Source organism: Cynara cardunculus (assembly GCF_001531365.2).
Source record: "Cynara cardunculus var. scolymus isolate 2C chromosome LG 8, CcrdV1, whole genome shotgun sequence".
NCBI classification, from domain to species: Eukaryota; Viridiplantae; Streptophyta; class Magnoliopsida; order Asterales; family Asteraceae; genus Cynara; species Cynara cardunculus.
The window spans coordinates 25,490,788-25,504,344 of NC_037535.1; the positions used below are offsets into that span (position 1 = coordinate 25,490,788).

General features: G+C 32.9%; 1 protein-coding gene across 1 annotated transcript; it reads left to right on the forward strand.

Annotated features, from left to right (window-relative positions):
• The first annotated feature begins 5,101 nt into the window (after window positions 1-5,101).
• Window positions 5,102-10,937, forward strand: LOC112517342 (5'-nucleotidase SurE). The gene is made up of 10 exons (XM_025124742.1): window positions 5,102-5,521; window positions 6,289-6,383; window positions 6,584-6,651; window positions 6,860-6,903; window positions 7,008-7,085; window positions 7,205-7,358; window positions 8,204-8,356; window positions 9,173-9,283; window positions 9,371-9,436; window positions 10,462-10,937. Exons 1-10 carry the CDS (start codon window positions 5,223-5,225, stop codon window positions 10,558-10,560), a joined length of 1,167 nt encoding a protein of 388 aa, XP_024980510.1. The 5' UTR covers window positions 5,102-5,222; the 3' UTR covers window positions 10,561-10,937.
• Window positions 10,938-13,557: the final 2,620 nt, after the last annotated feature.

Here is a 13,557-nt window from a genome sequence, read left to right on the forward strand (position 1 = left end):
ATTTTTGAGAACCCAAAAGGCTAAGGGGTTGTTTGTTCATCTCTTAATGATCTCATTAAGATGTTCAACTCTGGATTTTATTTTCGTTTCTTTCTCCACTTGTTGAGATCCATGATCACTTTAGTTGCTTGAAAATTTAATTATAACAGTGTTTTTCCTTTACTTTTTGATTTCACATTTGTTAATTAATTGTTAGTGATCAAGTTTCTAGATTATAAGAGTTACACTTTTAGGCTCGTTAGCTCGTGGACAAGCCTGACTCGTTTATAGGGCGGGCAATGACAAGTTGTCAAGCCCGAAAAAAAGGTTTGAGTTTACAATATTAGGCCCGTTGGACAAAAAAACAAGTTAGGCCCGGGCCTAGGCCCGCAAATGATCACCTCTATTATAATGTTATCTTCAGTATCTCATGGGATTAGTTGCGGTGTATACAAATTGGCTCGAATACCCATGTGTTACCCAAAAAAGAACTTTTATAGTATTATACTTGATTAGAATCTCGTTCTTTTACGAACCCAATAATTCATATTTCATGCAAACTAGTTTTCATGTGTTAAGATGTGTGAAAAGTGCAATGTTTATACAATGTTGCTTCAGTAGTTCAAAATTATTTCTTCCCACTAAGAAAAAAGTGTTTGAACATTTCATATACTTCTTTCATCCCAAAATAAATGTTCACACGGTCTTAGGAATATATAATTATTACACTTTTTTAATAACTAAATGACACTTTCACTGTTGATAATAGTGAGAGAAACGTTCGCAGTCTCATAATTAAGAGTAAAATGGAAAAACAAAAGCTTACTTTTGAAAGTGTACACTTATTTTGAGACAAACTAAAATAGAAATGTGGACACTTAATTTGGAACGGATGGAGTATGAAACGATATTGTATAAACACTACATTTTCACGCATTTGTTTTATTTGTGAAACAATATATGAAAATTGCTTTTTAAAATTCTATGATTTATGAGGTTTATTCAAATTTGAAACATCGTATAAACACTACATTCTTACATATGTTATTTTACATGTGAAACAACACATGAAAAATAATTTATAAGTTTCTATGATTTATCTGATTTGTATAAGAGTGTGTGTGTGTGTGTGTATATATGTATGTATATATATATATATATATATATATATATATATAATTGGGATCATATGAGATCAAGAGTTTTTCGTGAGATCAATTATCAACCCTTGGATTAGATCTACAATCTGAATATTCATAATCACAAAATTGCCACGAGACTTTTCAATAATCACAAAATTGCCACCGTGCAACTTTAGACCGTTAGATCATTAGCTTATAAAGTTGATCAATAAACATAAATTGGTTTTACGGGTGTCACAAAAAACCTTTAGTCTCACGTGAACGCAACCATATATATATATATATATATATATATATATTTGAAGAAGATGCATTTGTTAGGTTTAAATTACAATGTTACCCTCTTCTACATGGCCATGGGCCATGGGTATGGGAGGCCTAACCTAATTAAATATGGTTGGTGAGGTATATTTAATTTCTTTTTGAAAAACATTCAAATTTGTCTTCAATTATTGTCGCTTTATGCTTTTGTAACTAAAAAGCAATATCATGACATTTGAAAAATTATGGTTTTAAATCTGTTTGGATTTGAACTTCAAAGACTAAAAGTGTTTGGAGATCTTAGGTTCAAATTTAATAAGAAATAAAAAACTTTTTGTGGTCATGGAGGTTCGAATGTGGTGACTCCGGATTACCTGCAAAACAAGTGGTTGCTCTGGGATTAGTCGGCTCGCATAGTGGGTTGTATATCCAGGTTAATAAAAAAAAATCATGTTTTTATAATAACTAGAAGGGTATTCGTGCAATGCATCGAGACACGTCTCGATTTCAATGTCTCATTTTATTCTTTATCTATGTCAATATAATATGATTTTATGTGGTTTTGATAAAGTGATAATGTTTTTATTTTTGAATAAAATATCATAAAAATTGAAAAAACTATATTGATATTACTATCAAATTAACTATTTAAAAGTTTTTGTTTTGTGTAATTTATTTAATTCAAAACTTTTATTTATAATTTAATTTATGTTTAATAATATATTTTTTAAATATTATGTTATAACTTAATGATTATCTTATTTATATTTTTGATTTTCTATATTTAAAATAAACATTTATCATGTATTTGATTATATTTATTTGCAGTTAATTACACGAATTTAAAAATTGAGCTTTAATAAGTTATATTTACACAAAATTACTTGTAATATTGAATTTTAAGTAACATGCATCAATAAACAATGTTTCATACATAAAAATGATTTTTAAAAGTTTTTGTCAAATATTTTATAATACAGTATAGATTTTGAATATATAACAAGAATATATAATCATATTTTTTGAGATTGAAAAATTATATACAGGTATATTTTAATTTTGAAATTATAAGGGAAAAAGGACGATGTCTCACGACTTGTCACTATTATTTAAATGATGAGTGAAATATCTACTGGTTTATAAAAGAAATAATTAATACTGTTTCTATCCTTTTGCAATATAGGTGTCATCTGTCCCCCTACAGCCCCACGGTAATGTTGCAAGTGTTCCCTCTGGACCCTAGTGAGATTTATATGTACACGACCCTTTTAAAAGGCTTGTTGTGTTAGCTCAACTGATAATCTTGGATTTGTTTTCCAGTAATCATTGCTTCGAGTTTTATTATTCAAAGAGAAGAAAAAAGTATTTTTACAATAATACCCTTTACAAATATACCTTTTAAAAATAAAGGTTGGATGATCTTGTAATTTTATTAAGGACAAATTGCATGAAAAAGTAACGTACTTCAACTTGATACTTATTCTGAGTAACGTACTTTCAAAAGTTCTATTTTGGTACATAGGATGTAAAGTTTTAAACATTTAAGTATTCGGATAACCGGTTGAAGCATTAACCAGTTATCATTCTGATGTGACAAGTGATATGGTATCAAACTCAATATTATTTGTTGACGTGGTTAGTGACATGATTTTTTTTTAATCTAAAATTAGTATTTTTTTCAATCTAAAATTAGTTTTCAATTGAGTACTTGGATATTTAAGACTTTACATCTTATGTACCAAAATAAAAGTTCTGAAAGTACGTTACCCAAAATATGAATCAAGTTAAAGTACATTATTTTTTTCATACAATTTACCATTTTATTAATTATATTAAATGTTTTAATTTCTTTCCTTCTATTTCCTCCCATATAATCACATGTGATATGAATACATAATCACATGTGATACAAACATTTTAGCAAACGACTTTTCCATCAAGTCATTATTGTATTACATGAGATTTTACTTTGTAGGAGCTTAATCATTTGAGAACTTAAAAACTTGTAAGATTTATGAGAACTTCTACTTTAAGAGTATGTTTCACATGATTTTTTTCAATTCGATCAAAGTATAATATTTAATGTATTGATTAACATATATTTGTTTTACAATGTATTTGTTTCACATGTATTCAATGCATAATGTAAAACCTATTTACGTGTATCTTTTTTTTTTCTTTCATAAACATGCCAAAAAGGTTTACATATGAAACAATCACTTTGTGAAATAAATATATGTTAATCACTACATTAAATTATGTAGGATCGATTAACTCGGTTTCTTGGTGTAAATTACTTACTTGGATGATCTGTTTGACAGTGTTAATGCAGCGGAAATGATAAAAATCAACCACAGTAGAAATCAATAAGAACACAGTGAAGAAGATTGATGAACACAAGAGGGAGCTTCAAATGATTTTCAATAGAATGAAAATTGACAATTACAATACTGAAGCACACTGAAATACAAGGGTCTACGCTGCTATTTATACAAGCAAGTAACCATTTTCTGACACGACCTAAAGTAAATTAATCTAAGCCGTTTGATCAAAACAGATTACAGACAAGAACACGTGATAAGCACGARCAACTAATAAACCTAAGTAAAACAACTAAAGAAGATCTACACAGAAGACAAGCTGCAGACCCTCTGTGAGACATCACATAGGCTCTGCTGGATATAACTTGAAAGCACATTGACGTAGAGGAAATCTTCCAGAACCTCTGTGAGACACGACAGAGGTTCTGTCGTCTTTGTCTTGTAGCATTGTTTTTGCAGAGGACCAGTTTCCAGAACCTCTGTGAGACACGACAGAGGTTTTGTCACTTGAGACTTGTACGCTTGAGCATCTTCTGCTGTTGGTCCTCTGTGGTCTTATGTGACAGATCATCTTCTGTCAACACTTGCAGTATTACTTTTTCCATATTTTTACATTTAAAGAAATGAGAGCTAACAAATTATAACTATAAATGGAAAAAATCATATAAAATAACATATAATAACTAGTTTTCAGGTTATCACAATATAATGAGTTCTCACCACTTAATTTATAATCACATATGATATTGAAACTTTTCGTTTCTTACTGATTAACCGGCTTCTCACATGATCTTACTGCAATGGAAAAAATGTCCAAATCCAATTTTAATGAGCTTGGTTCCAGGTCAAAAGTATCAGGAGGTCTCAGATTAAAATCTAAGGAGAAATAAAAACCTCCTTGTGATCAGGAAAGTTCAAATACGGTGACTCCGGACTATCTACAAAGTAGGTGGTCGTCTGAGATTAGTCGGTTCACATAACGAGTTGGATATCGAGGTTAAAAAAGAAAATGTCCAGCTTCGCATGATCCCTTTTTTTTATTAACCTGGATATCTAACCTGCTATGTAAGCCGACTAATTTTAGAACGACCACCTTGCTTTGCAGATAACCCGGAATCATCGTATTTGAATATCCATGACCACAAGAGAATTTTTATTCATTTCTAGATTTGAACCTGAGACTTTTTGGTATTTTTGAGGAAAAATATGGTGGTTGAAGTGATAGGTACGCGATTGGTAGCGCGAGTGGTGGTAGCATTAAATAAACTATAAATAAGTCCCCAAAAGGGAAGGGGAAATGTGTCATTATTATTTCCTACTCACTCTCCTTCATTATTTTTAGTGGTACCCCATTCAAGAAACACTCCTCTCCATCGCCATTTTTATATACACTCGCCGTTTGAATCGCTCTATCCATTCCTTTCTTCCAATTCCATCCATCATCAAATCCCCCTTTTCCCCCCTCCCTTCTCTCTCTCTCTCTAGGGTTCCATTTCCCCTTTTTGTTTCTGCAAAAGAGATGACGACTCCTGGCGTGAGGAACAACTTCTTGCCTCCGGGTTTTGTTTCGAATCTACAGGATGTTCTTAAGAAGAAAGGGAATAATGAAGATGATGATGATAAATCGAATGATAAAAAGGATGATGAATCTGCTGCTACCGTACAATCTTCTTCTTCTTCTCCTGATGATTATGATCCTTCTAAGCCTGTGATTTTTGTTACCAATACCGATGGGATCGATTCGCCTGGTCTTACGTGTCTCGTTGAAGCTCTTGTTGCTCAAGGTCTCTATAATGTCAGTGTCTGCGCTCCTCAAGTGTAATCTTCTTTACCCTCTTTTATATTTTATTTGATTTGTGATAGATTGTATGTGTTCTCAATTGTTGTTTTGTTTCTTATTGGTTTTGTAATTTTGATTCCATTTCTCTGTATGTTTGCTTCGCATATTTTCAAGCTGTTTCATTTGTTTGTGGCTTATTGGATTTCTACCATCATTCCAACAAATATTGTTGTTGATTTTAGTCTCATTAATCATTTTAGTGTGATTGTGAATTACGTGAGATTGGCAAACATAAATGAATTAGGAGGAGCGGAGTGCACAATCACAAATGTTGTCTTCATCACCTTAGATCGCCATAAAGCCCCCTTTGGTTCTAGGGGCAGTACCCCTTGTGGGGTCCAAGATAGAAATTGTTCCTGAAATTGGTAGAAATTTGACTATCAGAGCTCTGGACCGTGGAACCAGAACTCTGGACGTTGCTTCTGATTCTGATACAGATGTAACTGCTCCTGAATCTTGTCTGTAACTGTCAATTTCTCATATAAATATGTAATCAAGAATCTTATATATATAAGGAGTTAAGGACTCGATCTCACATCCTTCGGGAATAGAGTTTTCTCTTGGATTATCCCAATACGATATTCGTGATACCCAAGGCAATAAGGGACTAATTATTGTATTTGGAAAGTGAACTTTTGCAATCCAACTAGATTACCCTGTCCACAAATCATCTCCAAACCCCAATTTCTAATAGATATGATTATTTATGTGGGAAATTGTTGATATTTGGATATGGGTTTTGCAGGGATAAATCATTGACTGGCCACTCGTTTTCATACCAAGAATCTATTGCAGTGAGTACAGCTGAAATCAAAGGTGCCACTGCGTATGAGGTTTCTGGTATGTTTGTCTTTTTTGCATCCTTGATTAATGCACACATATTGTTGTTCTCCTCAATTTGAATGTAAGTTTAACATAAGCCATTCAATGTCTTAATAGCAAAATAACCAGTAAAGTAAGTTTTCTTTCAATCTGATGATGGTGAAGATTTGTTCGTTTTGTATTCTAAACCTAAGTTTTGTTTTGAATCTTTCATGTAGGTACCCCTGTGGATTGTGTTTCTTTAGCATTATCTGGGGCATTGTTTGCTTGGTCAAAGCCACTTCTGGTATGTTTTCGTAGGGTGTCATCATATGATTTTAGTAAAACATTATTACAAAAAAATCCTATGAGAGCTGGCAAAATACCAACTACCCCCATGGGATTTCTATATCTCATGTTTAGAATTGAATTCAATTCCAAATCCCGCAAACCAAACGTGCCTTTAGTAAAATTTGACTCAATTCTCATTGCTTGCATTTTGGCATTATGGTCAGGTGATTGTTGGAGTTAACAAGGGTCCAAGCTGTGGGCATGATATGTAAGTAATTCTTCTATGGTTCTGTCTCTAATGGCATTTCTCTTTTCAGTAATTATATAACATTTCAAGAATATTTTCAAGATCATTAATTAGCAATCAAACAGGTTTTACTCGAGTGCCGTAGCTGGAGCTAGAGAGGCCTTATTTAGTGGGGTTGCATCTTTATCGCTATCCCTTAGCTGGTAAATACTAAATAATGCTCTTTTTGTGCTTTGTTGTTCTTCCTTCTCTACTTTTCGTCACTCGTTTTTATGCACTATTCACATTTAATAGATGGAACCAACTGTTAAATCTGTTCCAGGAAAAAGGGTGAAAGTCAAGAAAGTCATTTCAAGGATGCTGTTTCTGTGTGCTTGCCGGTAATAAAGGCAGCCATAAGAGATTTAGAGAAAGGGAGCTTCCCCAAAAGTTCTTCGTTGCATATAACCGTTCCTACATCCCCTTCAGAGAACAAGGTCCGTCTCAAAGTTTTTGTTAACTTCACGATTTTATGTTTATAGACTCTTGGTAACTCTGCTTTGCGTTTTACATGCACGATACTGCTTCTTTAGACATGCATATGCTAGGGCATGTTTGTTAGCAGCTTAATGAGCTTAGTGGGACTCGCAACTTATTCAGTCATCTATACATGATTGCTTGATAGTGGCTTCATGATATAGGAAGTGGCTAATTCAGTTAGTTTTTAGAGGGAGCTTTACGCAGAAAGCCAAGTTTTTTCCAAGCATGCCTCTCCAAATTAAAAAACAAGCTCATCCCATCTATGAAAAAACCCTCCAAACAAAAACCTTCCCAATTTATACAGACTGATTAATCAACACAAACAGCATTATCCATACAAGACTTGATAAAAAAACAACCAAACAGCCCTCTAGTCTCTTCTGTCTGTCTGTGTTTGTTCTTTAAGGGTGCATTTGGTACCAGGGACAGTATAGGACATGAGAATTAAATTACTAAACTACCTCTGTCAAATTAAAACATCCACAATTCTTTCACCCGCTTACCTCGATTTCGCCAGTCTAGTCCTGACCTGCATACCAAATGCATTGCTTAGCAGCAGTATGATAATTCCTCTTTAACAATATTTAATACGGATTCTTGCTTAGCAACTAGTTCGTAGTAAAGTCATCTTCTATATCTTTTGTTATTATGTTTTCAGAGTTCAATGAAAACATTACATGCTTTTTGCAGCCCAATTTCTGGAATTGAAAATTGCAATATAATGGTTTTTGATGTGGCTTTCGAATTCTATTACAACCCCAACTATTTTCTTTACAGAATTGTGTTCGTTCATTGCTTGTAGGGATTCAAGTTAACGAAGCAGAGTTTATGGAGGTCGAAACCAATTTGGCAAGCTATTGCAGCCAACAGGAATCCTGCGGCTTCACGTTTTATGGCCAATCAACCAGGCATGGGTTTGCAGCTTGCACAGCTTGGTCGAGATGCATCTGCAGCAGTAAGTAGCTCATAATAATCTTAGATGTTAAATTTTCTATATTATGATCATTTTGCATCTTGTATTTCTACTAGAGCTAATCATTTGCGGGCTTGGGCCAAGCTTAACCTATTTTTCATGTCCAACAAGCCTAATATGGAAAATACAAGCCCTTTTTCACGGGCTTGAAAACTTGCCCATCCCCGCTCTATAAACGGGCCTAGCTTGCCCAATGGCTAACAGGCCTAAAAACCTTTTTATATTTTTAAGAACACAAAAATTATATAAAATCACAAGTTATGTAAAGTAATTTGAAATACATAACAATTTTTCCTACTTAAAATTAGACGCAAATACATTAACAATGTACATAATTTAGAAAAAATTGTTTCGCAAGGAAATGACCAAATGAGATAATAAGGAATTGATCAACTGAGGTAATTATGTTTTTACTTTTTAGTTTTTTAAAGAGTGGTATTATCATAAGTCATAATTAAGTGGGAATTGATAAGTATCAAGAATTTTCAATTTTATTTTATATAAAATATTAATGGGCCGGGCGGGCCTGCCCAAATTTTTTTCCCTCGCCCATGACTGCCCATTAATTCTAACAAGTCAGTCTGGGTCCGCCCATTTCTTAAAGAATGGTAAGCCAAGCCCGCTTTCCTAACCCCCCCCCCCCCCCNAAAGCAGCTATTCTACCCTTGGGGTTGGGGGTAGAGGCAAGGGTTGTGTACATCTTACCGCCAAATCTGACCTCTATGATATACTAGATTCATTTGATTTGGTTGTTTTTGCGACTTTTGTTTAATTGCTTTGTTGTGTTATATGTATAAGGGTGCAGCACGACGGTTAAACTCACAGAAGAAGAGTTTGGAGGTTGTTGAATCAGTTGGGGTAGCGGGGAAAGCCGACCTTAATAGGATAGTGAAGTATTTCAGGCTAGAGGTAGGTTATTTTGAGCTATTTAGTCTTTATATATTTGATAATTGGTCGTTTGGCTTAATTAAAAAACATCTATAATTGGCGATGCAGTTGCAAGATACCAACCAAGAAGACACAGATGAGAATCTTGATTTCAGAGCCCTACAGAACGGATTCGTAAGTATATTATCTCGAATATGTTTAAATACCCTCGTTGAGCTTTTGAAAATTGATATGACTACGTTAAGCTTTTGAGAAATGTTAAGAAGTGCTAAAAATTGAAAACATTGTTGTATATATATATATATTTATCATGCTATCTTGAAGTTGGAAAGTACATGGATTTGATATTGAAATCAAAGAGGATGCTTCGAGTTCGAATATATTCGCATACTATTGCTTTTTAATGATTTACTTTAACCAACCAAAGAAATTTGTTCGGGGGTTATTTTTTTAATGTCCTCACTGAAACAACTCTATTTTGCGGTAGAGGTTATGTCTGCTTAGATCTTACCCCTGTTACAGTACATCCACCGAAGATTTTTGTGGGGGACTATTTTCAATATTCTTACGGAAACAGTCGCTCTACTTTTGAGCCAGAGGTTAAATCTGCGTACATCTTACCTTCTCTGATCCCACCAAAGATTTTTGTGGGGGGACTATTTTCAATATTCTCATGGAAGCAACCGTTCTACTATTGAGCATACATCTTACTCTTTTCATACCTCACCAAGAATTTTTGTGGGGCACTATTTTTAATATCCTCACGAAAACCACTGCTCTGCTCTTGAGCTAGAGGTCAGATCTGCATACATCTTATCCCTCCAAGATCCTACCAAAGATTTTTGTGGGGGACTATTTTTAATATTCTTACTGAAACAACTGCTTTACTCTTGAGCTTGAGGAGGTTAGGTCTAAATACATCTTATATTCTCACGGAAACAACCGCTCTACTCTTGAACTAGAGGTTAGGTCTGCCTACATCTTACCCCTCCCAGACCCCTACTCCGAGTGGGATATACCAAGCTATATGGTTTTGACTATTTTCAATATTCATTGATTCTGAAGTATAATGTTATTTGTTTGTGCTAGAAAATTGAAAATACAATCTTGATGTTAACTATCAAGAACTCAAATTCCCTTAAAACCATTTGTATGTGCGAAAGAATGATCATGCTTTTTTTGTTTTTGTTTTAAAACAGGTCTCGGTTACTCCAATCTCAGTTTCTTCGGTGATTGAGCCCGATATTGAAACAGCCGCATCCAAATGGATTTCTGATGCGCTTCAATCCGATAACTGAAGTGCAATAGTCGAGGGCGATCGATCTATGTACATTTGAGGACGGAAATCGGGTATTTTCAGATTTTAGTAATTATTTGAAGAAATTGACATCATTGTTGAGTTTGTGTTGTTGAGGTAGATTTTCAAGCTTCATTTTTATTTATATTGGGCAAGAAAATGCTTCCCCACAAAGATTGTGTGACATGTTGTAAAAGAGGACCTTTTTGGCCTTTTGATTATTTATTGATGGCAAACTTGTCACCAATTTGGTTTTTATTTTTTTATTTTTTATTTAAATGTAATGTTGATTTGGAATTGTAACTTTAAATAGTTTGTTTGTTGTTTAAAAATTCATGTATTTAATGCTATATTTTAAGGTTATTGATTCTTTTTTTTTTAGAAATTGTTTTCTTGTGTATTTAATGCCTACATGTTTCTCGGAAAATTGTTCAAAATAGTCGTTATTGACCTTTGACAATTCGTTTTATAGTCGAAACCCGAATAGTTTTGTTTAACAACTTGCAAAATTCACTTTATGTTGGGTACTAGAAGAGTACTTGTATAATACAACCAAATACATATCGATGTTATTGTTTCACTTTTTTTTTTTTCTTAATCGATGTTATAATATGGTTTTATGTGGCTTTGAGAAAACGATAATGTTTTTATTTTTGAATAAAATTTAAATATGAAGATATCATATAAAATTGAAAAAAAAAAAGAATATTGATATTAGTACCAAACTAACTATTTACAATTTCTCATTTTTGTGTATTTTTTTAATGTACTTTTTTTATTTTTTATTTAACAATATATTTTTTTATAAAGATAATAATTAAGTATTTTGTTAGAGATCAATGATTATCTTAACTATATTTTAGATTTTTTATATTTAAAATGAAATGTTTATTCTCTATTTTATTATGTTTATCTGCAGTTAGTTACAAAAATTCAAACATAAAGCTTTAATAAGTTGTATTTATGCATAATTTACTTGTAATCTTGAATTTTAAGTAATATGCATCAATAAACATTACTTTATGCATAAAAAATGGTTTTTAAGAATTTTTCTCAAATGCTTTATAATATAGTATATAATATAAAATAGAAGTTTTGCAAGTTGTTAAAATGTTATTTACAAAATGTGATGGTGGACGTACTACTTATACAGCTTGTTAAAGTGTTGCTTTATGAATATTAAATTCATCGAAAATGGATTTCGCAAGTTATTAAACTGTTACTTGTGAAATCTTAACTATTTTGATCAATTGAGTAGAAAAACGACTATAAAATAAATTGTAGGGGAAAGTGTCATAAATCCATAGGGATGTGACATTTTATGGACAAAATTGCCCTTCATGGGAGTCAAAATATTCTGTTAAGGTGGTTGGGTTATTTTTGTCTTTTGATGATTGTTCAACTTTATAATGATTTTGGCCAAGTGTGGAAAAAGAATTCAAAATGATTGCTTATGTTTAGTCAAATGGTCAAAGTTATGGAAAAGGAAAACTATCTACTCATAAAGTGTCTCTCTTTAATAATTAACTAATTACCCTTTTTAATTCAAATAAATTTGAACCAATACATAAATGAAATTAGGGTTTGTTTACTAAATACTTACCTAAGAAATGTTAATTAGATAACTTTCCTTACCTGATGAACATGACAAGGACTGTAAGGATAAAGAGTCTTACCCTGTAAATGACGGTGATGATTCTTACCCAGGTAAACGTTTACCGAGTATATTGTTGCATACGATACTGTTTTTAATATACTACAATCTTATATGGTAAAATAGATTATGGTATTGACTCATACCGGTAAGCGTTTATCGGGTAAATATTTGGGTAAACGGCCCCTAAATATTCTTAGCTGTTATCGGGTTACTAAACATTTATTGTTTTTTTATTGTGTATGAGACTTCTATAGTTCTATCCAATTAGAGATGAGGGTATTTACCAACAATTATACTGCGTTAGTTTGTTAACCAAGAAGTTTATCTGGTAAGAGAAAATTTATGATTGTGAATGGTTAGCCTTTACCGTGTAAGAGACGCTTATATTATGTTATTTTAATAACCATGGATCTTATCTAATAGGCTGGTAAGGTAAGTGATAAAGGTGGCTCTTACATGCAATGGTGGACCCTTGTTTTTTGGTCAAGTGGGTACACTTTTAAGGTGGGTCCAAGACCCACAAAGTTGTCAAATGTATTTTTAGCCGAGTTCAATGTTTCAAGGTTTTTTTTTAAAGTTTTTTAGTTGATTTTGATGGACTGTTTTTTGGTTGATTTCCATGGAGTTGGTTGGTTTTTTGGTTGATTGTTACTTGTATTTTCTAATATCCTTAAGCATCTCTCAAAGTTTAGTGTCTGCACTTTTCATGCTCCAAAAAAAGCTACTTGTGAAAATCGGTTAAGCAAAAATATGGGACCCACAGGTCCACTCCTGCTTAGTTGATAAACCCTTACCAAAGGGGTTGTTTGTTTACTTCTTAGTAGTTTCATTAAGAGACAGCCTCTGAATCGTTAATAGATGAAACTTGTTTGGCAAAAAAAAATTTGTCTCTTAATGGTTCTAAAACCCTCTGGATTTTGATTTTGTATCATGAGTCTCCCTTAACCATTCAGCGCCCTAATTTCATTGTAAACAATTTCCAAATAATTATATTTTATTTTGCACTATATCATTTAGAGCCTCTTAATCATTCTGCACAAAATCATTCAACAACTGTCAAACAGCCCCTAACTTGGGATGAGCAGAATACTGGACCGTCAATCAAGGCACCAAACGAGTTTGAAAAAACCCATGTGGGGTTAGCTCAACTAACAATAAGATTTTGGTTTTTAGGGATCCTCTCCTCAGAGATCACTGGTTCAAAACCTGTAGTGCCATTGAAGATTTTTCTAGTTGTTTCTCAGGATCTTTAAAATTAGTCGAGGTGCACACAAACTACAAACTGACATGAACATCCATGATTAACATAAGAATGGTCGGAAAACCCTTGTTGGCCGGGGA

Coding starts and splice junctions, on each gene's coding strand:
- LOC112517342 (XM_025124742.1), top strand. CDS start 5,223: ATGACGACTCCTGGCGTGAGGAACAACTTCTTGCCTCCGGGTTTTGTT. Junction 6,384..6,583: donor CACTGCGTATGAGGTTTCTG/GTATGTTTGTCT, acceptor TCTTTCATGTAG/GTACCCCTGTGGATTGTGTT. Junction 8,357..9,172: donor GTCGAGATGCATCTGCAGCA/GTAAGTAGCTCA, acceptor TATATGTATAAG/GGTGCAGCACGACGGTTAAA.